The sequence below is a fragment of the Phytophthora parasitica genome (genome assembly GCF_000247585.1).
Source record: "Phytophthora parasitica INRA-310 unplaced genomic scaffold supercont2.1, whole genome shotgun sequence".
Classification (NCBI taxonomy): domain Eukaryota; phylum Oomycota; class Peronosporomycetes; order Peronosporales; family Peronosporaceae; genus Phytophthora; species Phytophthora nicotianae.
The window spans coordinates 3,751,270-3,773,541 of NW_008634126.1; the positions used below are offsets into that span (position 1 = coordinate 3,751,270).

The following is a 22,272-nucleotide window of genomic DNA, read 5'->3' on the forward strand; positions in this document are numbered from 1 at the left end:
AGACCGATTTGCCGCATGGTAACTTCACTTTTGCCATGTGTAAACGATTCCGCTGCTGTTCATAAGAGCCGGGATCCGCCTACATTTCTTTTGCCACGCAGTTGGCTCCGCAGCACACGGTATGGATGGCAGCCTGCATTTAGGCACTGCCAGGACCAGTCTGCAGAAGCAGCGGGAGGTTTGTCAACAGGTACATTAAACACAGTGTGCTGGACCAACCCGTTTGAATTTGCTGCTTGTTGGCCAACGTTGAAAAGGCGCGGCGGCTGTCCTAACCGCTACGGAAATAATTCAGTCGGTTTCACTATGGCTCCTCACTTCGAGCGTCGAAAAACAACGAGGGAATTCTCTCTTCACTTGACAAAAAGAGCCTTCACTTCCTCAGCAGTGTGCGATTTGTGGTGGCAAGCGCGTAGGAAAAGCCGAGAAGAAGAGCAGGAGCGGCAAGTGCAGAGACCGGCAGCGTCGATACAAAGCTACAGCAAGCACCGTAAGCTCACGCACCAAGCCAAACACCAACGATGCCCGCTCCGAGCGACAAGAGGCCGACGTTGGCCCTAGACCCGCTTCACTCTCCAGGAAGCGACACACAAGAGCTCCACTCTCCAGCAGTGCCCAGCGCTCTAACCGCCTTGACTCTCAGTGCACAACACGCCGGTCCGACAGCGGATCTCATGGCCAAGACGAAGCGACGCATGTTCTCCAGCCCGATGCTACGCCGCTCTGCCACGGCTTCTTCGGCTGCAGCGGCATCTGCAGCTTCGAAGATCAAGAGCAACTTGTCCACAGTTAAGCTCCCGACTGCTTTGAAGCGCAACAGTGCGAACAGCAGGAGCGCTGCTGCCGCTCCGTCGGTTCCAGTAGACTGCGTGCCATCGCTCTCAAGGTCCAGTACCGAGTCGTCCGTAAAGAAGGCAGAGACTAATGCAATGCCAAACAACGGCAAAAAGTTTGGCATCCCGTCGCTGAAGCACATCAGAGCCGCCGCCAAAGACAAGGTGCACTCAAAGCGTGACTGTCCACTAGACTCTCCTGAGGCTAAATCCCAGCGCAGTAACAACAGCAGCGAGGAGGAAACGAGCAATGAAGATTCTGCGACGCCTCAGCATGCAACATCGGCTATGAACACTGCCTCGCGCTTTGTAATGGGGATGCCGACCATGCTGAGACGCGCTGTCTCCAATAACCACCCGCCTGGCACCGATGCTCCCGCTCTGAAGAAGTCGCCGGATACTAGTGCCAACTCCACCCCGCGTGGAGAATCCTCAGGGGATGATTGGGACGAGAACGACCGGCACTCGTTGCTGATGATGCTGCAAGTGCCGGAAGCTCGGAATTCGCTGATTCCGTTGATGGCGGTCAGCCAGGCCTGGTGAGCGTAGCATCTTACTCCATTGACTGCACAGAGCAGTATATCTATCCCGTGCCACGTAAGCATCGATCTCTGCAGCAATTGTTTTTGGTTTTGCGAAAGAAGCAAAACATTTTCCTACAGTAGTGATCGCTCCAGTCTGCTAGGCACAGCCCACAACTGTTACCGGTATCTAATTATCAGCTTTATCATTGCGATCTTTGCTTTCCCATCCTTGATTTCGTCAGCAGGCATGGCGCTGCGGACAATAAGAAAACTTCCAGCTGACACATGTCAAGTTTTTATTAGTCCTTACTACTCAGCGTGGGGGTGATCGTTGTCATCTGCCCCGCCGAAATCGTTAATAACCTGCTCGGCATCAACAGCTACAGGACGCGGATCAAACAGATAGCGGCTGCTCAAACATTACAGCGAAACAGAGTCGTGAGATTCTCCTTCCATAAAGCCACTTTGTACCAAGGGTGAACGTACATAAAGCGCGGAGTCGCAAGCGGTCGCTGGGTCTTCCAGCCTCGAATGCTAGCAATGGTAGGGTACACGTCTATAGTATCATCACACAGTTAGACGCTTCTTAGTCGTATTTACCAACGCCATTGTGACTTTCTGCTCACCTTCCAAGAAATAATAGATATGTCCAACAATGATGCCAATCAAATCCGTCGTCGCGCTGTTTCCCAGAAGAATGGAGAAGGAGAACAGCACCCATGGCAGGTACGGCGCTGTGAACGGGAACAGACCGAGGAAGCTCATCCGGACGTGCTCATTGCGACGACCCCAGAGATACACCATCATGAACGTCAGCGACGAGCCAAGAAAGTGGATGTTCACGAACGGTGCCACTAACTACAAATGTTAACATCACAGCGTATGTTGTTAGCATCGTTGCCACCTACGAAAATTTCAACGCGTCAGGTAAGCGTACGATCATAAAGACTGCTCCCAGCAGTAGCATGTACACAAAGTCCGCTGTCCGACCCCGAAAGGATCCCTCCTCTAGTAATCTGCAATAGCGAACGCTGATCACAGCAAAATACAATGTAAATAACGTCAGCGCGGTGTTGTGAATAGCCTAGCAATTGGCAGCACGGGTTACGGACACGAAGTACATGTGGAATAGGAAGTCGAGGCTGAATAGGCCGAAGAACATGAAGTTGGTCACCAGTCTCCATACCTGTTGCATGTGGTTATAGATACACAGTATCGTGAGTGTCAATGCACAATATTCTTAGGTTCCGCAATTGCGTAGCACACGTACTTGTCCCTTGAAGAAGATGAGGTTAAAGTTGAAATAGAGCGAAAAGGGCGACACCAAATCCAGTGCACAGGCCGTGGTTGTAAGGAAAGATCCTGTGAGGTACAGCCGCGACACCACGGGGATCTCGTAGTACCATTCCAGCGGGTCGTTCATCGTCGCCTCTTCCTCCGACGTGGTGCGTGTTGTGAAATGACGCCACTTGGCACAAAGTGACCCGCGGGCCCGATTTGGCAGAACCCGCGGGTTCAGTCGTCCCGCGGGATAATTGACGTTGAAGTGACCATCACTCCTTGAATTCCGCACTCTGGGGAAGCCAATGATGAGCCGACTGGTGCCGTATCGAACAAAGGTGTCGGAGGAGGTGGCGACGCGCATCGAGCAGACGCTAAACACCACCATGTACCTGGTGCAGACCACGGGCCCTACGTCCTACGTGGTGAGACCGGCCGGCAGTTTGTTTCAGTAGTTGAACGGCGCGATCTAACGGCTTGATCTCTGTAGATTCAGGAGCAGAACTGCGACAAGAAGTATAAAGTGTTGATCGGGCCGCTGCAGACCTGCAGTTGTGGTACGGCCGACATTTGCATCCACATCCTGTTCGTGATGCTCAAAGTTCTTCGAGTTCCGCCGACAACACCTGTCGTGTGGCAAAAGTCACTTATCGATTCAGAGGTAAAGTGAAATGGGCCTTAGTTGCTGATAACCTACTGTTATCAACAATTTATCGGTGGCTTTTGTGATGTAGATAGAGACGCTGCTCCGAGGAGGATACAGGGAGAAGTCGAGGCCGGCGCCAAAGCCGTATATGAAGAAACGCAAGGAAGCGGCTGCACCGAGTGAACCTGAGGATGTAGACGTAGACAGACACGAGTTAGTAGCGGGGGAGGTGTGTGCGATTTGTCAGGAGGACATGGATGATAGCAAACCGCTCACGTTTTGCCGCAAAGGGTACGAGCAGGTTCTTTTATGAGAGAGCTTGTTTACTAACATTTCATTCGTTGCTGCAGTTGTGGCAACAATTTCCATATTGAGTGTATGAAGGTGTTTGGAGAGAGTCGTCGCCAGTCCAAAGAAAACATCATTTGTCCGTTGTGTCGCCAGGATTGGGGTGGTGAAGCACTGACAGCACTACGGAAGGCGATAGACGCAGCAAACAGAGCCCCGAACGTCCATAAGGGTGCAGTATGCAGGAAATGCAAGACAAAACCAATTCGGTGCGAGCGCTATCGCTGCGTCCGGTGCAAGAACGTGGACTTGTGCGCGCGATGCTTCAAGTCAAATGCTCACTTGAATCACGCATTTGTCATGAAGCAGAATGTGTCAGACCCATGGATACCCGCGTTACGTGAAAATCAGCCTCGAACAGCTATCAGTTCAGATTTAATTCGAGACTTGGAATCTCGAGAGCTCTCTACGAACGATTATGATGTGCTTCTGCAACTTGATCATGGAGATAAACGCCCTATACAAGACTATCTCGTGAAAGTAATTTCTGGGTCCAAAGTAAGTGCTGATAGCGCTAAAACGTTTGGTGAACCTGGGGCAACGTGCTCACTCTGCGCCCAGAATCTCCGAATTAAAGCGGCACTCCATTCGACATTATGTGGGGTGCGTACATGTACTATTGCCCGCGTTCAATCGTTTATTGTTTCTTATGCGGTTGTGTTTCGTGGCGCGCGTAGCATGTTTTCCACGAAAGCTGCCTCGCGAGGTCAATGCTATCACAAGTGTACGTATGCCCGTTTCCTGGGTGTGATTATGCGCTGTTGCCCGGGTTGTTGTATCTACAGCAAAAGCATGAAAAGAGTAAAAGTCAACAGCTTACTGAGCCCAAGCAGGAGCCGCAAGCGCCGCCAACATTAAATGCCTCGTTTACCGTTCTGGGGCTTCAGAAGCAGCAGCAATCGCATATTCGATCTCCAAGAATTACGCGTTTAAGAGCACTGCATGCACATATTACAAAACGACAGCATAGTCGTCGAGAGAGTGACGAACTCCCTTTATTACCTGATCTTGTCTTGGTGGGTATCACACCGGACGAAAGAAGCAGTACAGACTTGCCTGCGCTTAGTCAGCGTGCATCCATGATACCAGCACCAGTACCTAATCAATTGGAGCACGAGAACATCGAATCGCAAAGCTCGAGCAGAACCAGCACGGCAGAACGGCCAAAACTGCGAGCGAAAGGAAAGCTAGCCGAGCAATTACGAACAAGAAACATCCTCCCTCCTCTTCCCACATTTCAAAGTGATAGCAACGAGACCGAAACCCGCCTTAACCATGCCGAACGAGTTCGTGCTGAGCTGAAGGCGGTCAAGAGAGAACGTCTTCAAACGCAACGATTGCTGAAAGAAGAACGAAGACAGCGCCACCAGGAGCAAAATAATACTCCAGCCTTTACCAATGGCTTCCTCGGTGCAAACCAGAAGGAAAACGATCCGATGGCAACAGTTCATGTTACCCTAGTGCAGCGGAACGTTGAGTTGAAGCGGAAGTCAAAGGAACGACAGCAGCGTGCTCGAGAACACAAACACCTTCCGAGTACACTTCCGGATTTATTTGTAGGCAACATGTCGAAGTGATATGAATCTATCTAAGCTAAATAACGGAGTTGCGCCGAACATACAGTGATGGATGAGGCGGCTGTAGGTCTCTTGAGCTGTGTGGGAAACCCGAGATATTGTTCTTCTTTCTGCGGTTGGACGGAGAGGATAATGGTGTACGCATCTTGCGATGACGGCGACGAAGCAACATGGAGAGCGCGATCGATACCGTCACGCCAAAAGAAACGTAGATTTCGGGCTTGGATATCGTCGCAAGCACTCTCGGAAGCATGTCCTCCGTGGCTCCAGCGATGTTGTGCTTAAACAGACACGATGAAATCCGACGTCTGGGAGAGCCACAATGCTCCACTAAGTTGCAGATCGTTCCTTCGAGCATGTGGCAGGACAACTGCATCGAAAGATGTGGCGTATCACACGATATTTTTTGCGTCATTCCAGCTTGGGCGTCAATCATGGTAATCGGATCGTACTCGGGTACAACAGCAAAGTTACGGTGGTGCAGGCTTGTGCGGTCAACTTTCATCGACGTTCCACCAATGTGGTGAATCAATTTACTATAGCTTTGCACAAATCCAGGCGGAGAAAAGGTAACTGAGGTCGTCCCGACAATGGATCCGACAAGACGCGCGATACCACCACCCATCGAGTGGCCCGTGAGTACCACCTTACGGTCCGTTCGAGATGTGACGTAGTCCAAAAGTTCGTGATAATACCACGATTCATGCTGCAAGCCAAACAACCCGGTCATCTCACTGTATAGCTCAATCAAAGTGGAAAACGTCACATCAGGCCAAATACGGATGGTCGGGAAGATTGAAGACAATACCGAAAACACCACAGGCTCGAAAAACATCTTGACATCCTCCACAAAGTCCGTGAATCTCCAGATGTCCGTGCCTCGCACCGAAATGACGCTTGTATTGAGTTTCGGGATGTACGCCTCGAAAAAGTCGAGCTTTGACCCGGTCTTGGTATTCAAGGCCGGCAAATGAACGTGAATATCTCCTAATTCGTTGTCAAAAATAGTTGAAATAAACTCGGCAGTGTCGTTAGACAGTGGATTAAAGTAGGCAGCCTCTGCGAAGAACGCCAAATCGATCAAACTCAGGCCGTTCCAGCGACTCGAGCAGCTCGCATAAAGCGGATCATCAATCGTGATAGCGGGATTGGTATCGTTTGCAAGTCCAAGGTGCAGCTTCACAACCCCCGTATGATGAATGTGGATTGAGTTGTCTTCGTATTCCACCGATGTGGCGTCAGGAAACCACTTCGCGCTCTTCTGTAGCACCGATAGAACACTGAATCCCGAAATGGCACCCACAAACAGCAGCAGGATAGCGAGCGCAAGGTACACGAATTTCTTGGCAGTACGATGGCCCAGAAGCGGGTGTTTCTTGTTAGACGACGTTTCTTGCAGCATTTGCTGGAGAGTTTGTCCCATCTCACTCAACGATGAAGCAGCCTCCGAGCGTAAAAAGCGGTCGAAAAAGAACAAACTCACTACAACGAAGACGTGAGGCTTCTCAGTCATCTTGGAGCCAATAAACACGATACCTGACATGCCTAGTGCCAAGGGGCCATCAATAACCACCGCGCGCATGCTCAACAGGCTCACCATCCGAAGACAGATGAGCGATACCACGTAAATCGACGGCAAGAGCAAGTTGATGATAGTAAGCTCAAGCTGTGCATGGACAAAACCCATGTGCGGGTGCACACATGCTCGGAAGAACACAATGCCCTGACCGACGGCGAACGTGAATTTGAGCCGCTCAAAGAACCCACAGAGAGCCTTTTTGTTTGAATCGCACTCGCTAACATTGGGAAACGTGAAGCAAGTGATCGCCAGGAACCACAGAATCCATCCCACGAGCAATGTCATACCAAAGATCTCCCACTGGTAATTCGAGAGGTCACTTAATGGCGTGATTTTCAGTCCAAAGTGACGCGCAGTCCATTCGACTGTCCACAATCCGCCCAAGAAGTTCATTCCCAGCAACCACCCTCCTAAGAAAAATGTCTTTACTGTGCCGAGTCCAGCAAGTGCCGAGCGCCATCGTGGCAAAATCTCCAGACAAAGCTGAATAAACTGGCAAATTGCAATTGCAGTCGATATACGCAACGCACGCTGGAAAACCGGGTGCTTGTCGGTTAATAGTTTCAGGTAAGACTCCTCGCAGACGGCTTGGACCAGCGACGATGACCCTGGCAGCACCGCGCTGCTACAGTGCGAGGGTACCATTATCAGGCTGGGTAGGATAATCAGCATGGGCATGGCAACCGTGAGGATAACTGCTTGTGGGCTGCACTCACACGCAATAATACGGCGGATAAGCGGGAAGTTCTGCAGCGACTGCCATGTGAGGATCCACGTTGCCCGTCCGAAAGACAACACAATACCCATGACCGACACGTACACCACGAGCACGCAGATGGCTTGTATTAATGGCATCGTCACGATCGTACTCATATTTTCGCCCAGAACAGCGCCGACATTGAATAAGAAACCCCAGAGGATCGCCAGCGCTTGTAGCATCACGTATACGAAGAAGAATGAGACGATTGTGCGCGCACCCTCGATGCGTCTGAAAGCCAACTTCGGAAAGTCCACGAATATCATTCTGAGTGCTGCCTCCCAGCGTAGAATACCCTCAAAGTAGCGTCGGCGCCACAGCACCAACTGTGTAGAACGGAAGGCTTCCAGTTTGCGACGAGGCGATGTCGAGGCGCGTCTCTTCACGTTGCTGGTGCTGTAGCTCTTCTTCTTCTTTGATAATTGCATGGGTGCGTCGTGGTGCTGGCCTGCCGCTTGCTCCCAGACAGAAGACACAGGCTCTGGCTCAGGAAGTGCCGAAGGACGTGGTGGTCGTGAGCTGCGTGTGGAGGCGTCTGTTGTGAATGGAGCCATCTGCTTGAGCAAGATCAGTCCAATTGGCTTCTGACGGCCAGCGGGTATGTACGTTCTCCGACGGTGTCCCTTTGCCGGTGAGGTGTCTTCTAACGAGCTTCTCGATGCTTCTTGCTCTCTGCCAGCAACGGCACTTGTCGTCTCAGCAAAGTGAATTGTGGCTGTTTGATTAGCGGGTGATAGGAGCAACTTGCGCCGTTTGGTAACGGAGACTTTGTGTGTGGTACACGGAATTAATTTGACCAATCAAATGATTTACACAGTGGTTTTAGCCAATTAAAGAGCGTAGAATGTATCCATCTCAGATGTCATCACGGATTTCTTGCCCCTGCGTCACGAGTGCCAAGCTCGCCCATTTTGCTAGTTGGTATCAGCGCCAAAGATTTGTGCTGACAGCGAACTTCTTTCGGTTGCTACTAGCAACTTGCGATAGCGATGGTTCTATTGACACAGCGCAGGACTGTAATTCGCATTCCTATTCAAGTGTGGCCCTTCGCGGACCAATCCATGGCTTCAAAATGTTCAAGAAAGTTGAAGCAACGTTAACTGCACAGCCGTCGTAGCATTCTCGATGAAATCAAGAGAGCTACACGCACAGCACTCTGTTTGCGGCCTTGCACAGCATGCATGCTACCCGCCGTCCTCGACGCGGCTACTCTCCATGCGGAGGCCGCAGCAGAGATGTCTGAAGTTAGCGTTTGCATAGGGCGGATTGCCGCGACTCGTCGTCATCCACAACTTTTTCACTACAGTTGAGTAGCAATGATGACCTTCCAGCAATAACAACGAATCTCGGGGTTCGTCAACCCCGTCATCCCTCTCGGTCTGCTTGGGGTTTATGCGCCATCTCACCCGGTGATCGAGCCAATCGTACTGCAGCAACGTCAACAGCAACCGGAGTTCGCATACAAAACGCAATCAGAAATTGACCTGTATTTTCCGATTCTAGCTTTAAACCTGCTGTATTAAATATTATTATTTCCCACGTCACCCGTAGTATCGGCTTCCGAATCCTCTTCATTTCCTACAAACTTCTAGTCAACACCCCTCCCCACTTCAACCGCGTCAGTGATACACAACCTCCCAAACGTTTTGCAATCGACAACGTCAGCCGGCTTGGATAAAGATCCTCCCTCATTCCACAATTTGCGCTCTAGCTCGCATAGCTCGCAGACCAACACTCTTCACCATGATCAACGACACGCCCGCTTGGAAGGCTCTGGCTGAGCACGCCGCCGAGATCAAGTCCACGCACCTGCGCGAGCTGCTCGCTGACGATGCGCGCAACACCGCCATGCGCACGGAGCAGCAGGGCATTTACCTCGACTTCTCGCGCCAGAATGCCACGTCCAAGACGCTGGACCTGCTGTTCGAGCTGGCCGAGACTGCTGAGCTCAAGAAGAAGCTGCAGGCCATCGCCTCGGGTGAACACGTGAACGCCACGGAGGACCGCGCGGTCATGCATATGGCTCTGCGCGCCCCCAAGACCGAAAAGATCGTGGTCGACGGTCACGACGTCGTCCCCGATGTGCACGAGGTGCTGGACGCCATCCGCGCCTTTTCCACCAGCGTTCGCGACGGAAAGTTCGTGGGTGCTACGGGCAAGCAGCTCAAGAACGTCATTTCTATCGGCATTGGCGGCAGCTATCTCGGCCCCGAGTTCGTGTTCGAGGCGCTGCGTCAGGAACCAGTGGCCAAGGCCGCCGCGGAAGGCCGCAACCTGCGCTTCCTGGCGAATGTGGACCCCGTGGATGTGGCTCGTGCCACCAGCGGCCTCAACCCGGAGGAAACGCTCGTGGTGGTCGTGTCCAAGACCTTCACTACTGCTGAAACTATGCTGAACGCCCGCACGCTGCGCAAGTGGCTGGTGGACGACCTCACCAAGAAGGGATCCAGCGAGGCGGACGCTGTGGCTAAGCACATGGTGGCGGCCAGTTCGGCCGTGCCGCTTGTGCAGCAGTTCGGCATTGACCGCGCCAACATCTTCGGCTTCTGGGACTGGGTGGGTGGTCGCTATAGCGTCACGAGCGCTGTGGGTATCCTGCCCTTGGCTCTGCAGTACGGCTTCGATATTACGGAGAAGTTCCTGGCTGGTGCTCATGCCATGGACAAGCATTTGCTCGAGACCCCGCTGCGTAACAACCTGCCGGTGATCATGGGTCTGCTTGGAGTCTGGAACTCGTCGTTCCTGGGCCACAGCTCTCGCGCTTTGCTGCCGTACTCGCAGGCGCTGCTGCGTTTCGCTGCTCACATCCAGCAGGTAGACATGGAGAGCAATGGCAAGCGCGTGACCGTGGAGGGTGTGGACCTGCCGTTCCAGGCCGGCGAAGTGAACTTCGGTGAGCCTGGCACGAACGGCCAGCACTCGTTCTACCAGCTCATCCACCAGGGCCGCGTGGTGCCGTGCGATTTTCTGGGCTTTTGTGAGTCGCAGAACCCCGTGCAGCTTGCTGGCGAACCCGTTTCTAACCACGACGAGCTCATGTCCAACTTCTTCGCGCAGCCGGACGCTCTTGCCCGTGGTAAGTCGATTGAGGACCTGAAGGCCGAGGGTGTGCCTGAGAAGCTCCAGAACCACAAGCTATTCCCGGGCAACCGTCCGTCTATCTCGCTGCTCTTCAAGAAGCTGGACGCGTACACGACCGGTCAGCTTCTGGCTCTGTACGAGCACCGCACCGTGGTGCAGGGTGCCATTTGGGGCATCAATAGCTTCGACCAGTGGGGTGTGGAGCTCGGTAAGGTGCTTGCTAAGCAGGTGCGCGCACAGCTGAACGCCTCGCGTACCGAGAATGCCCCCGTCAAGGGCTTCAACAGCGCCACTACCAGCATGCTGGAGGCATACCTGGCGTACAAGGCTTAACCTGCGACTCCAGCAACGGAAGACTCTTGATGAGCCTATACGCGTATAGTGGTTTGCTCGTCCTAACTATCAGAAAAGCATGAAGATTCCATTGTACCTTCAACTTATGTCCAGGAGAAACGCTTAGAAACGACTTTTTTATTCTAAAAAGCATTTCTAACGATGTCACCGCACGGAATAAAAGTACTTTTTCTCGACAAAAGTTAAATACTACTAGTTTGCTTGACAGAAAGCTGTGAATACTTTTAAACTGCTTAATTTCAACGACTTTTCAGCGTATCAACTATGGAGATCTCCACTTCAAGCCCGCAGTTCGTGTCCGTGTCGACCCCGCTGGGCACCAAGCAGATGAAGCTTGCTCCGTTCGACAGTGACACGTCGAAATCGCGCAAGAAATCTAGCCAGAAGAAGCGCAAAGCGGAGGTATCCTCGTCGCCGCCGTCGTCGTCTAGCTCCAATTCCAGTCCCTCCAAGGCCACAAAGACCGTCAAGAATGCTCCATCCAATGATGCAAGCTGGACAAAAAACTTGCAGCGACGTGGAGGCTTCTGGGGCGACGCAAATTGGTACGATCTACAATTGGAGAAACGCATGCCGCTGGCCAAGCCTATGCTGACTGAGCTGGTGCTTGCGTTGCCTCCGTGTGGCGATAAGACTGTGCTAGACCTTTGCGCAGGCAGCGGACGAGCCTCTGCAGGCATTCTAGAGGCTTATCCGACAGTCAAGTTGATCTTAATGGACTCGTCCGAGCAGAGACTGGCAATGGCGAGTCAGAGACTTGAAGCCATACAAACGGGAGTCAAAGAGAAGACGCAGTTCATCACCAAGGTGGTGACACCCAGTGCGACAACGGAGCTCTACGACGAGCCAGTGGACGTAGTAGTAGCCTGCCTGGCCTTCCACGTACTCACGGAGAAGCCAGCGCATTATACACAAGCAAAGGAAGAAAAGACGATGTCGGTTGACGAGGAATACGAAGAGCTCTTTCGAGCAGTGTGGAGGACACTACGTCCCGGAGGACACGTCGTGTTTGCAGACCACGTCGGTCAACTGGCACTGTTTAAACAGTTAAAGACACTGGAAAAGGCTGGCTTTGAAGACGTGGACTGCGCATGGCGTCAAGATGATTCGTTCGTGGCTGGTGGGCGGAAACCCTTGATTAATTAGATTGGCGTGGCTAAAACTGTTGATCTAAACTGGAACTTTTAACTTAGTTATTGTTGCTCTGATTTATTGAGTACCATGCCAAGTCGCAATGGCAGTCGACCATCTTCTGCGGCATCTACCAAGAATTATGGCCTTCTGATGCGTCGTGCTGGTGTCCCTCCTGGTGTGGCGAGCATTGTGCTCTTGCCAGCTACTGTGTCTGTAACAGTAGGCGGTATATCCGCGTTCTACTCAGTCACTTTACGCTGTTCAAACGCTCCAAAACAACCTGTTACAGTCTCGCCGGTAAATCTCCCCACTGGGCTACGCGTTCTACCCGCTCTACACGTATTCACACCGGACAACTGGCAAGAGCCTCAATATTTTCGAGTGGCGGCTGTAAACGGTGGTGTTTTCGAGGAATTACGGGGTAGTGCTGCTATTATCGAGCACACCACGAGTAGTCTGGACCCTCGTTACCACGGTCGACGAGTGATTCATCTCCCAAGTTCGGTACAAGCTGTCGTAAGTCCTCGAGATGGATATCATCTCTTTGCTACCGGTAAAACCGCCGCATTCTCCTCGCAGCTCAAGCTTAAACACCCGACGTTGCATGAATTCACCGAGATAGAGCTACAACGCAGTACACTGGGACCTCGACCGTTAGTAGCACGATGCTCCACCCTCGTGCCAATGGCAGCAGGAGCGATCGCAGCCGTCGCAGCCGTGGAAGCTGCCAACCAAGCAGCCGCTCAGTCGCGTCGGAGACTTTCAACTGCTGCAACTGTAGTCAAGGTTATGACTACAAGAGCCAAGAGGAGAGGAGAGGAGCCAACTACAAGAGCTTTAGACCATAGGAACGCTATTGTGAAGCTCTCAACTCATGGAGATAAGACACTGGCGTTGTATCACGACGGCGAGATGGTAACTCTAGGATCTACAAGTACCAATTCTAAGGATGGCGGGACGGATGTCGTGTTGAGTCGAATGCTGCTGGATGTCTCCTGTGGTGACAAACACGTTGTCGGTACGAGTGAACAAGGCTATTTGCTGACATGGGGTGGAGTCTGTGAAGCTAGGAACAAGACAAAGGAGACTGCGAATGTCCCGAGGATTGTTCAGTCACTACTACATAAGCGTATTGTGCAGGTGTCGTGCGGTGCCAGTCATAGCTTCGCACTAGCTGAAGATGGCGACGTGTTCTCGTGGGGTATCGGTCGTAGTGGTGCGTTGGGTCACGGTCTTAACGCTCACGAACAAACTTTCGAAACGGTAATCTCTCCGATGGAAGTATTAGCACTAAAAGGCCGTCGCGTGGTGCAGATCACCTGTGGGGATGTACACACTGCTGTATTGCTTCAAAGTGGTCAGCTGCTTACCTGTGGGCAGCGAGAATATGGTCGTCTGGGTCGACACATGGCAAACGATAAAGCATCGGACGGTCTAAACGACGAGTATTCGTCGTGGTTTGCGCCTGTGGCCTTCCCTAATAGTGTTAAATGCACCTACGCAGCTTGTGGTGCCGCTCATACACTAGCAGTTACAGGAGCGTATGAACTGTACGCTTTCGGCTGGAATTGTAGTGGTCAATTAGGTCTTGGAGACTGTCGTGATCGGTTTATACCTACACGGGTAGTGTACTTTGACGCGGTGGGTACACTATCTCTGTTAACTATCGCTTCGGTGGCTGCAGGCAAGCAGCATTCTCTTGTATCGTGCCCTGATGGAAGACTATTCGCTTGGGGTAGTGACGAAATGGGTCAATGTGGTTTAAACTCGTGTCCTCAAATCTATACTCTCCCTCATCTCGTGACGTCGCTAGTTGGACTGCGAGTTACTCAATTAGCGGCAGGAGAAGCGCATTCGACTGTTCTAACGAGTCATTCACAGCAATATCTCGAGACATTGGAAAGGACACAACCGATTCAATACACACAGCTAGTGGAATTTTACGAGAATGCTGTCAAGGACGATTCCGAGCGACGTTCACAAGTGTTTGAGCGTGCTAGACGCCATCAATTGGAGCGCGCAGCGGCTGCTAGACGACGAAAACCTCCAGTTGATCCGGCTACAGAGGCGCTGGCTAAATTACTAGAACTCCAAGCTTTGGTTGATCAGGACGAGGCTTTAGATGCACAATATAAACGAGCACGAAGACCTCAAACAGCCAGAAACTCTACGAAAGATGAAGAGAACGGAAAATATGACCAAGTACGGTGCTCTAGTGCGGCAATGATGCGTCAAGCTCGACTTGCTGTGTTGCAAGCTCCGCTTGCTTTGATGGCAGCTCCGTTGAGTCAGAAGTCTACAGCTGTATCCAAACCGTCCAAATGTGTAAAGCACCGGAGACCTGTAAGTGCTACGAGTTCTACTCGAAGACAGAAAACGAGTGAAGGACAGCGACAATTGACAGCTACATTATTGAACCAAAGTGTGTCAAAAGCAACGAAAATTTCTCCAGCGTTTCCACCGTCGCGACCCAAATCAGCTCCGTGCAGATCTACAGTTAGAAAAGTGGTGGACACTTCTGGTACTTGCATTGAACCCTAAAAAAATCATCACTTTAAGTCATAATTAAGTATGGGCTGGGTTTGCTATTATTACACAGTCTAAAATCTTCTCTTTGCTTGACACGACTATGACCCTGCTAGATGAGTATCGTCGCTCGATCCAAAGTCGAACAGCTTCACGTTCCAACCAGAACCACAAGAGTAGATCACGTCAACTCACTCCGTAAGATCTGGTAGTGTAAATTCCCTGTATTTCTCGACTAAATTCTAAAAAATGTGTTTTTTTGTAGGCTAACCGGCAGCGAAAGTGGACGCCGTACGCCTGAAACTTTACAGGAGAGTAACCAAAAGACGGTGCAATTAGCTGCACGGCAACGTACCAGGAAGCTCAGAGCGAGCAGTAATGTCAAACTACAGGAAATACCGAGGTCTCGTGTGGTATCTCCTAACGGACCAGAAACTGTACAAAGACCTGAAATGATTATCTCAAACCAGGAAGACTTGACTCCATGTCACAGTCAATCTTCTCATGAACCTCAGCGTCAGACCGGAAAGTCCCCAGCTCTGGAGCAATTATCACAGCTAATACAACCCCATAGATCAGAGCAGAACACGTTAGGATCCACATTATCGGATGTTCCGTTGCAATTACTGCAAGGTGCTCGCGTTGACTTACGTCGTTGGAGTGTGATCGTATCGGACCAAACTTTACGTCGCATAGCAGCTCACAACCACCACATTTCCAGTACAAATCTTAAGGCCCAGAAGCTCCAAGGGTTACTAGGTTCACGCCAACGAAGCTTTTTATTTACCAAGGAAGAATCTGACAAGTTGTCGATCGCATATTCCGACGCTCGGAACCAGACAACCGAGTCATTGATACTTACTGGAGCCGACGCTATTACAGATTCTGGTTTGGCTGCTATCGCACTAGCCGTTCCAAAGCTGAAAGAATTATCTATCGCCGGAGCTGTGCGAGTTACCGACGCATCACTTCGCGTATTAAGCGAGTATTGCCGTCATCTCGAGCGTTTAGACTTGTCAGCTCTCTCTAACGTACGCGGTGCTGGGCTAGCAGCTCTTGTCGATGGCTGTGGAGCTTCACTTACACATCTAAGCCTCGCAGACTGTCCACAATTGGGAGATTGGGTGCTTCGTCGATGCTTTTACGCGTTTCCAAGACTCACGCATCTGAATCTATCGCGATGTCCACAAGTGAGTGACATATTGATCGAAACATTGGCAACGCAGTGTCTACAATTACGAAAAGTTGAACTCAGCGGCTGTTTGAATATTTCTGATCGAGCGGTTGTACGAATCGCTCGGAGTAGTCCTCATCTCGAGTACATAGTGCTTGATCGGCCTATTGGTATTCGAGGCGTAGAACACCTCACAGACTCGTCGTGTTCGGCGTTGGGAGGTTGTCCAAATCTACGAGTTGTCTTGTTATCAGGAAGCCGTGCTCTTACAGACGCTGGGGTGCAGTGGATGGTATCTTGCTGCCCACAACTCACACGACTGGATCTTACGGGAGCAATAGGTCTTACAGATGCCACTTGTGCAGCGTTAGGGGCTAGTTGCCCCGAGTTAAAGTCTTTACAGATAAACGGCGTTAAGGGCATTTCTGACGTTGGCTTACGGCTCATAGCAGCTGGCTGCAGGAAACTTGAGCTGCTCCATACAGCGAATTTGTATCTTGTATCCGATGGTAGTAACCGAGATTTTGGACTTGAAGGTCTTCGTGCAATTGCCAGTAAATGTCGCGAGCTTCGGGATGTCAATTTGAGTGGCTGCTTCCAGCTCCAAGAACGCGCGTTAGTGGCAATTGGAACGAGTTGTTGCGAGTTGAGGAAACTGAGTCTACAGGCTTGTTATGACATCACACTTCCGGCGGTGACTGCAGTACTTAAGGGTTGTCAAAAATTGACAAAACTTGATCTCTCCGGTGTGCGTCGATGCGATGATCGTATGCTTCGAGCTATAGCCAAGTATGGCAGCTCAATAACTCAACTCATTCTTGCTGGGTGCGATCGAGTCGGAGATATTGGACTCCGCTATCTCGCTAGTGCACGTGCGGATCAACTGGAGCTGCTGGATCTCACGGGATGTCGTTTAATTTCTGACGCCGGACTTAACGCACTTTGTGATGCCTTTCAACGGCCAAAACTGATACATTTAGTACTTGCCGAGTGCTCTCTTATCACTCAAGACCCAATTGCACGTCTGGCATTCGCTTGTCCTCAACTACTCACTCTTAATGTACACGGTTGTCGAATCTCAGCTCGAGTGCTACAAAGTTTAAGTTCATCGTGGCAATTTGGCGAAATACGGCTACCTCCTGCAGCGCAGATGGGTATTTTTCCTGCTCCAAGAGCAAAAGATCGACGATATGTCGCTGAATTCTGTACGTCCTGGGCGGCAGCAGCAACTATCCAGGTGCGTAATCTATTTTATAAATTCTTTAAAACAATGTACTAATGTTTATTTTACCAGAATTTATTTCGAGCTCGCGTAGCTCGTCGACAAGCACTTGTACGACGGGAAATTGCATTACAACATGCTGTTGCGAGAAAGTTGCAGAGTATTTGGCGTGGACGACAAGCCAGAAGAGAAGCGTTAATTTTAAAGATGAAATATTCGCGTCTGGAGCAATGCGCGACGTTAATTCAGCGACGATACCGTGCAACTCGTCAGGCTCGGCGTGTTCAGGATGAAATGCGTGGAATATACGAGAAACAACTTTTACAAGCTGCTGTTGTAGTTCAACGTCGATATCGAGCAGTGCGAGCGGGACGCGAAGCTCGTCAACTGGTAGCGAGACGTAGACGTGAGTTCATGCGTGATACCCAAGCAGCGATCAAAGTGCAGCGTCATTTCCGACGTCGAATTCATCGTAACAAACTGCAGTTAATGCAAGCTCAGAAGCTCGCGCGTTCTAGGCGTGAACGTTCAGCCAGTATGTTGATCCAGCGTCGGTATCGTGGCCATAAGGCTCGACGACTGGCGTTCGATCTACGAGAGGAACAACGTCGCTTTTTCGAGCTTCAACAACGTTGCGCAGTACGAATTCAAGCGCAATTCCGACGTTTACGTGCGTTGCGTAAGGCTTCGAGGCGTCGAAATGCGATTATCGAGCGAGAAATGGCAGCCACGAAGCTCCAGTCGGTCTTCCGAGCTCGACGTGGACGAGAAGCTGCGGGGTTGTTGGCGTTGGCAAAGCAACGGAATGATCAGGACCTGGCAGCTCGAAGACTGCAGAGACATTGGCGTACTAGACGTGATCGTCTTGCGTTGATCATTGTTGCTGAAGCACGACGTATTCGTAACCAAGAACGATCAGAAGCTGCTGTGGTTATTCAACGTTTTGTTAGGGAGTTTTTAGTGCGTCGTCGGGCACGGAAGGTTGTACGAGAGTTACTTGAGGTGCAGCAACGAGCTGAAGAGATGAAGCGATGGGCGTCGACACTAGTGCAGTCGTATTGGAGACGACGTCAAGCTTATGTTTGTGTTCGTGAAGTACGAAAGACTCAACGTACTCGTTGGAAACAACTCGTCGACACGCACAACCAGCATGGAGCAGGATACGGAGCACCATTTTTCTTCGTAAGTATTTGTGTTGGGTAATTTATTATCTATGAACTCATTGTATTCTGTTGATATGCTATAGAACCAAGTGAACGGCGAGATTCGCTGGCGTTTGCCACGTGACCTGTTGTCTCTCACAGTCCGTCCGATTTGTGCTCAATGTGGTTAGTATCTAATGTACTAAAACTTTTTGCTGTTATTTTTCTTAACGCTGTATACATATATATATATATATTTATTTAGAAACTCCAGAGACTGCAAGCTTTGAATGCGCTACATGCTCCGAGTTTTTCTGTGATCACGTCAGTTTGTTGTCTCCTTTCTCGTCGGTATTGATAATTTTCTAATATTTTTGTAAATCAGTGCGATGTGGTTGTCCATGGTGGAGGCAAAAGACGGCAACACAACAAGCGTAAGCTATTCGACTATTATGGACGACGTCGTGACTATGGAGATGGCGAGTTCCCATCGATTTGGCCTTCAGAAATGCTTCAAGATGCTTCGAGGGGCTACGATTTCGTGAACTTATCTCCTCGCGATAATTATCAAGATATGCTATGGGAAATCTCACAATTTGTACCAGTGTCGACGGGTAACTGGGACGATGAGGTGGTTCCCTCTACTGCTGCTTCATCTCCTGCAGTTGCCTTAGCATTCGTCACTATGATGAGTGAGAATACCAGTATCCAACCCCGCGACAGTGCAGCAGTCATTGCTGATGTCGATGGCTTAGAGCGACCTGCTGGACCGCTACACCATCTTCTGTACCGCGAAAAAGATTTCGATGAACACGGAGTGAGTCTCTGGGAGAGCTTCTACGACTACGCACAAGAAGAGTATCGTTACTACCACCGCATCTCCAAACGGGTTGTCTCGCACCCACCAGGTCAGCAAGATAGTTAGCACGAAAACACCATGAAAAAAAAATGAGTTTCACAACGCTCGAGCCAGCGGCGAGCTGGTTTATTGAGCCATCTTACAGCTTCGGTCTATCCAGCTTCTCGCACAGAACAATAACCACATACCTGACTGGATTTCGCGGACACAATGCCAATCCCGTACTCGTCCTCGCTCGATCAAGTTGTCTGGATGCAAGGTCTTTGTCCTAGGCCAGCTACAACTACGACGGAAAGAGTCTCGGCAGGTCATTCCCGTATTCGTCTTCTGCATTTGAGCTCATCGTGGTGTGTGTAGTCCGTTCCCTGTTTGTTGTTCGTTTCTTTAGTTGCAAGCTCTCTACAAGTACAGTAGGCATTCAGTACGAACACAAAACACACATTAGGCATGACTCCCAGTAAGTGGAATTTCATGAGCACACAACATAGAAGGCCAAGTTCATTGGATTCGATCTACACATCGCGACAGCACGTTACGGTTAGCGCGGGCTTTGCGTCCTGGGGGGACGTTTACCGTACAAACCTTCCAGCATACTCATTGCAGTTCAACCGCAAGTCCGTCGCAATGTTCGTAGCCCAACTCGCAATCTCTTAGCACACGCAAAAGAAAGATCAAGATAAAAAGGAAATAAGCCTCGAGCGTCTTGGTGTCCTTCGTCTCCACTTTAAAACAGCTCGTTCTTCTCGAACTTGTCCAGGGGAAAGTACGTCACCTTCACGATGTTTCCGCCGAACTTGCGTCCGTTCAAAGCCTGAATGTTGCGTTTATAAGTTAGCTTGTGAAATTGAAGAAGTTGTACGAAATTTAACGTACCTTCAAGGCAGAAACCGCGTCTTCTTCCTTTCCGAAACGAACGTAGATGCATCCTAAGCCAGGGACCTCCTCTCCGTCCTAAAGTTAACAAACAACACAGCCGCGTTAGCGCTTGCAATTTCTTACTCAGCACCATCCTTAAACAAACCTTAGGACGCGGGATCTCCATGCCCGTTACGCTTCCAAAGCGCTTGCATTCCTCCTCTACATCTTCAGCAAGATCAGCATACTCCTCGTCATCTCTTAACTCATCAATTGAAACCATGTTCGCCTACATAGAAACAAAATTCACAGTCAATATCAAACACGCAGCTCAACCAATATAAACACAAGCCTTACCATTTTCAGAACGGCACTGGGTTGGTCCTCAGGAGTCACGGCTGCACTCGGTAGTGCCGCTGCATTTGGAGGCTGGCGTTGGACCGACAGCAGAATCCCACCAATACTCAGTCCATTCAGTCCTTCCACAGCTTGATCAGCAACGTCCTTGTCCTCGTACTCGAACAACGCACTGCCCAAAGATGCACCAGTCGCAGTGTCCTTAACCAACGTGAAGCTTTTGAGCTTCCCGAACGGCTCGACCAGCTCCTTAACCTGATCCTCTGTCAGCACAACTGGAATGTTCGACATGATCAGACGATGACCCGAGCCAGCCTCAGCCGTGGCAGGCTGGGCCGCCGCGATCGCAGACAACGTAGCTTCCGCCAGCGTAGATTCCGTCGTAGTCTCTGTGCTTGGTACAGTAGGCTGAGCGAACCAGGCCGGGTTCGGCGTGCAGCCCAGGTTGGTAAGAGCCGTCTGTGTACGCGCCGAGACTTGAGGCATCGGCTGAGGAGGTCCCATGAAGCTGCGCGGTCGACCAAACTTCAGTGGCTGGCCCAGAAGCGACAGCTGGTTCAACAGCAACGCCAAGTTACATTCCTCGACCGAGCGCATCTCGCAGAAGGCGAAGTGGCCGTCAGTAGAGGTCCACGTGTTGATAATCGGGTTGCCAGGTTGAGTCGTGAGGCCGACCTGCTGAATGATAGTACTCAGGAACTCCTGGAGCTGCGGACCAGTCACGTTGGGAGGCAAATTGCCCACGTACAGCTCACGCGCCGGTTTTTGGGCCACGGCGGCGGCCATCGTCACGTTCGAAGCCTGCATCTTGGCGATAATGTCCTGTAGACTCATAGTCGGATACTGAGCCATTAACTGTGTAATTGTCGGGTTCACGCCTGCGGCTGGAGCGGCCGGCGCCGTGGTAGAAGCAGAAGGAGCGGCGGTATCTGTCGCAGGTTGTGGCTCGGCCGGCTCCTTTGTGTCCCGGCGCGGCCGGTCGCGTGAGCTGGAGCGGTCACGACGGCGGCGGCGGCTGTAGCTGGGACTGCGGCTACGACTGTAGCTCCGTCTACGACGGCGACGGTCCCGGTCGCGATCACGTCCACGAGACCGACGCGGGGACCGCGAACGGGAGCCTCCGCGACGCGCGCGACGGCTACGGGACGGAGAGCGCGAGCGCGAGTAGCTGCGTCGGTGGCGTCTGCGTCTTGACGACCGCGACGGAGAGCGTGGAGACGGCGACCTGGACCGGCGACTGCTCTTTCTGGACCTGTGGCGGTCCTCGCTCCTCTCCTGTTTCTCCGGCTTCTCCTGTTTCTCTCCATTTACCTTCTCTTCCTTCTTGTTCGTGTCTGCTTCCTCTTCATTTTCCGTCTCCGTTTCATCGTCATCCTTCTTTTCCTTCTCTTTCTTCTTCTCTGGCGTCTTCTTCTTGGTAGCTGAGGTGGACCGGGACCGGGACATACGGCGCGACCGCTTCGAGTCCCGCGTGCGAGACGGCGAGAGCGACGTGCGGCGCTTTCTCGACGAAGACGAGTGACGTCGGCGTCGTCGACCTGTGGACCGCGAGCGCGAGCGGGAGCGCGACGCTGGCGAACGGGAACGAGATGGCGACCGGCGTCTGCTACCCGACGATTTTCTGCGCGAACTACGGTGTTCCCGATCGCGACGCCGCGGAGAGCGCGATCGCCGCGTGCTCCGCGATGTTCTGGATGAGCGGCGGTCGTCGGCAGGCCGTGGAGATCCCATTTCGGCCCTGTTTTTGGTCTTCTCCTCGTCTTTGGAAGCCTCTGCGTCTGCCGTGCTCTCACTCTCTGTACGGCGTTTCTTCCATCCAGACTCGCGCAGCTTATTACGGATAGCTTCCTCATTGTTCTCGCCACGCGTCGGGCTCGGGGACGTTCTGTGACGCCCGTGGCGACGGCCTGACTCGGCCTCTTCCTCGCGTCGACCCATACTTGGCAACTGGGATCCTCAACGAATGAAAAACGCTGTGTGGTTACAACAAATTAGTGTATCGTACGTAATTCATGTTCTTCAC

General features: G+C 51.5%; 8 protein-coding genes across 11 annotated transcripts; 5 read left to right on the top strand and 3 right to left on the bottom strand.

The window, feature by feature from the left end:
- Positions 1-521: 521 nt before the first annotated feature.
- PPTG_01018 (hypothetical protein) lies at positions 522-1,376 on the top strand (the record flags this gene model as incomplete). The annotated part of the gene is made up of 1 exon (XM_008892613.1): positions 522-1,376. One exon carries the CDS (start codon positions 522-524, stop codon positions 1,374-1,376), a length of 855 nt encoding a protein of 284 aa, XP_008890861.1.
- A 253-nt stretch (positions 1,377-1,629) lies between these two features.
- On the bottom strand, positions 1,630-2,827 carry PPTG_01019 (hypothetical protein). The gene is made up of 6 exons (XM_008892614.1): positions 2,628-2,827; positions 2,470-2,543; positions 2,295-2,388; positions 1,984-2,215; positions 1,844-1,913; positions 1,630-1,766 (listed from the first exon to the last, which is right to left on the bottom strand). The coding sequence occupies exons 1-6, from the start codon at positions 2,778-2,780 to the stop codon at positions 1,667-1,669; spliced, it is 723 nt and encodes a 240-aa protein (XP_008890862.1). The 5' UTR covers positions 2,781-2,827; the 3' UTR covers positions 1,630-1,666.
- Positions 2,828-2,924: 97 nt separating this feature from the next.
- On the top strand, positions 2,925-5,341 carry PPTG_01020. 2 transcript variants are annotated; one of them, XM_008892615.1, is made up of 5 exons: positions 2,925-3,063; positions 3,129-3,299; positions 3,373-3,575; positions 3,635-4,235; positions 4,310-5,341. In XM_008892615.1, exons 1-5 carry the CDS (start codon positions 2,944-2,946, stop codon positions 5,207-5,209), a joined length of 1,995 nt encoding a protein of 664 aa, XP_008890863.1. In that variant the 5' UTR covers positions 2,925-2,943; the 3' UTR covers positions 5,210-5,341. The 2 variants fall into 2 exon arrangements, with proteins under 2 accessions (XP_008890863.1, XP_008890864.1); XM_008892616.1 differs by having other exon boundaries at positions 3,373-4,235.
- On the bottom strand, positions 5,133-8,262 carry PPTG_01021 (hypothetical protein). Its single transcript, XM_008892617.1, has one exon. It carries the CDS (start codon positions 8,097-8,099, stop codon positions 5,226-5,228), a length of 2,874 nt encoding a protein of 957 aa, XP_008890865.1. The 5' UTR covers positions 8,100-8,262; the 3' UTR covers positions 5,133-5,225.
- Positions 8,263-9,160: 898 nt separating this feature from the next.
- Positions 9,161-11,225, top strand: PPTG_01022 (hypothetical protein). The gene has a single exon (XM_008892618.1). The coding sequence runs from the start codon at positions 9,289-9,291 to the stop codon at positions 10,957-10,959; it is 1,671 nt and encodes a 556-aa protein (XP_008890866.1). The 5' UTR covers positions 9,161-9,288; the 3' UTR covers positions 10,960-11,225.
- A 19-nt stretch (positions 11,226-11,244) lies between these two features.
- On the top strand, positions 11,245-12,126 carry PPTG_01023 (hypothetical protein; the record flags this gene model as incomplete). Its single annotated transcript, XM_008892619.1, has 1 exon — positions 11,245-12,126. The coding sequence occupies one exon, from the start codon at positions 11,245-11,247 to the stop codon at positions 12,124-12,126; it is 882 nt and encodes a 293-aa protein (XP_008890867.1).
- Positions 12,127-12,201: 75 nt separating this feature from the next.
- Positions 12,202-19,749, top strand: PPTG_01024 (the record flags this gene model as incomplete). Of its 2 annotated transcripts, XM_008892620.1 has the most annotated exons (7): positions 12,202-14,457; positions 14,714-14,838; positions 14,906-17,051; positions 17,109-18,218; positions 18,283-18,364; positions 18,444-18,502; positions 18,564-19,749. In XM_008892620.1, the coding sequence occupies 7 exons, from the start codon at positions 12,202-12,204 to the stop codon at positions 19,101-19,103; spliced, it is 6,318 nt and encodes a 2,105-aa protein (XP_008890868.1). In that variant the 3' UTR covers positions 19,104-19,749. The 2 variants fall into 2 exon arrangements, with proteins under 2 accessions (XP_008890868.1, XP_008890869.1); XM_008892621.1 differs by having other exon boundaries at positions 17,109-18,364.
- Positions 19,118-22,215, bottom strand: PPTG_01025. Of its 2 annotated transcripts, XM_008892623.1 has the most exons (5): positions 20,250-22,215; positions 20,059-20,181; positions 19,911-19,988; positions 19,620-19,848; positions 19,118-19,549 (listed from the first exon to the last, which is right to left on the bottom strand). In XM_008892623.1, the coding sequence occupies exons 1-4, from the start codon at positions 22,185-22,187 to the stop codon at positions 19,762-19,764; spliced, it is 2,226 nt and encodes a 741-aa protein (XP_008890871.1). In that variant the 5' UTR covers positions 22,188-22,215; the 3' UTR covers positions 19,118-19,549; positions 19,620-19,761. The 2 variants fall into 2 exon arrangements, with proteins under 2 accessions (XP_008890871.1, XP_008890870.1); XM_008892622.1 differs by having other exon boundaries at positions 19,118-19,848.
- Positions 22,216-22,272: the final 57 nt, after the last annotated feature.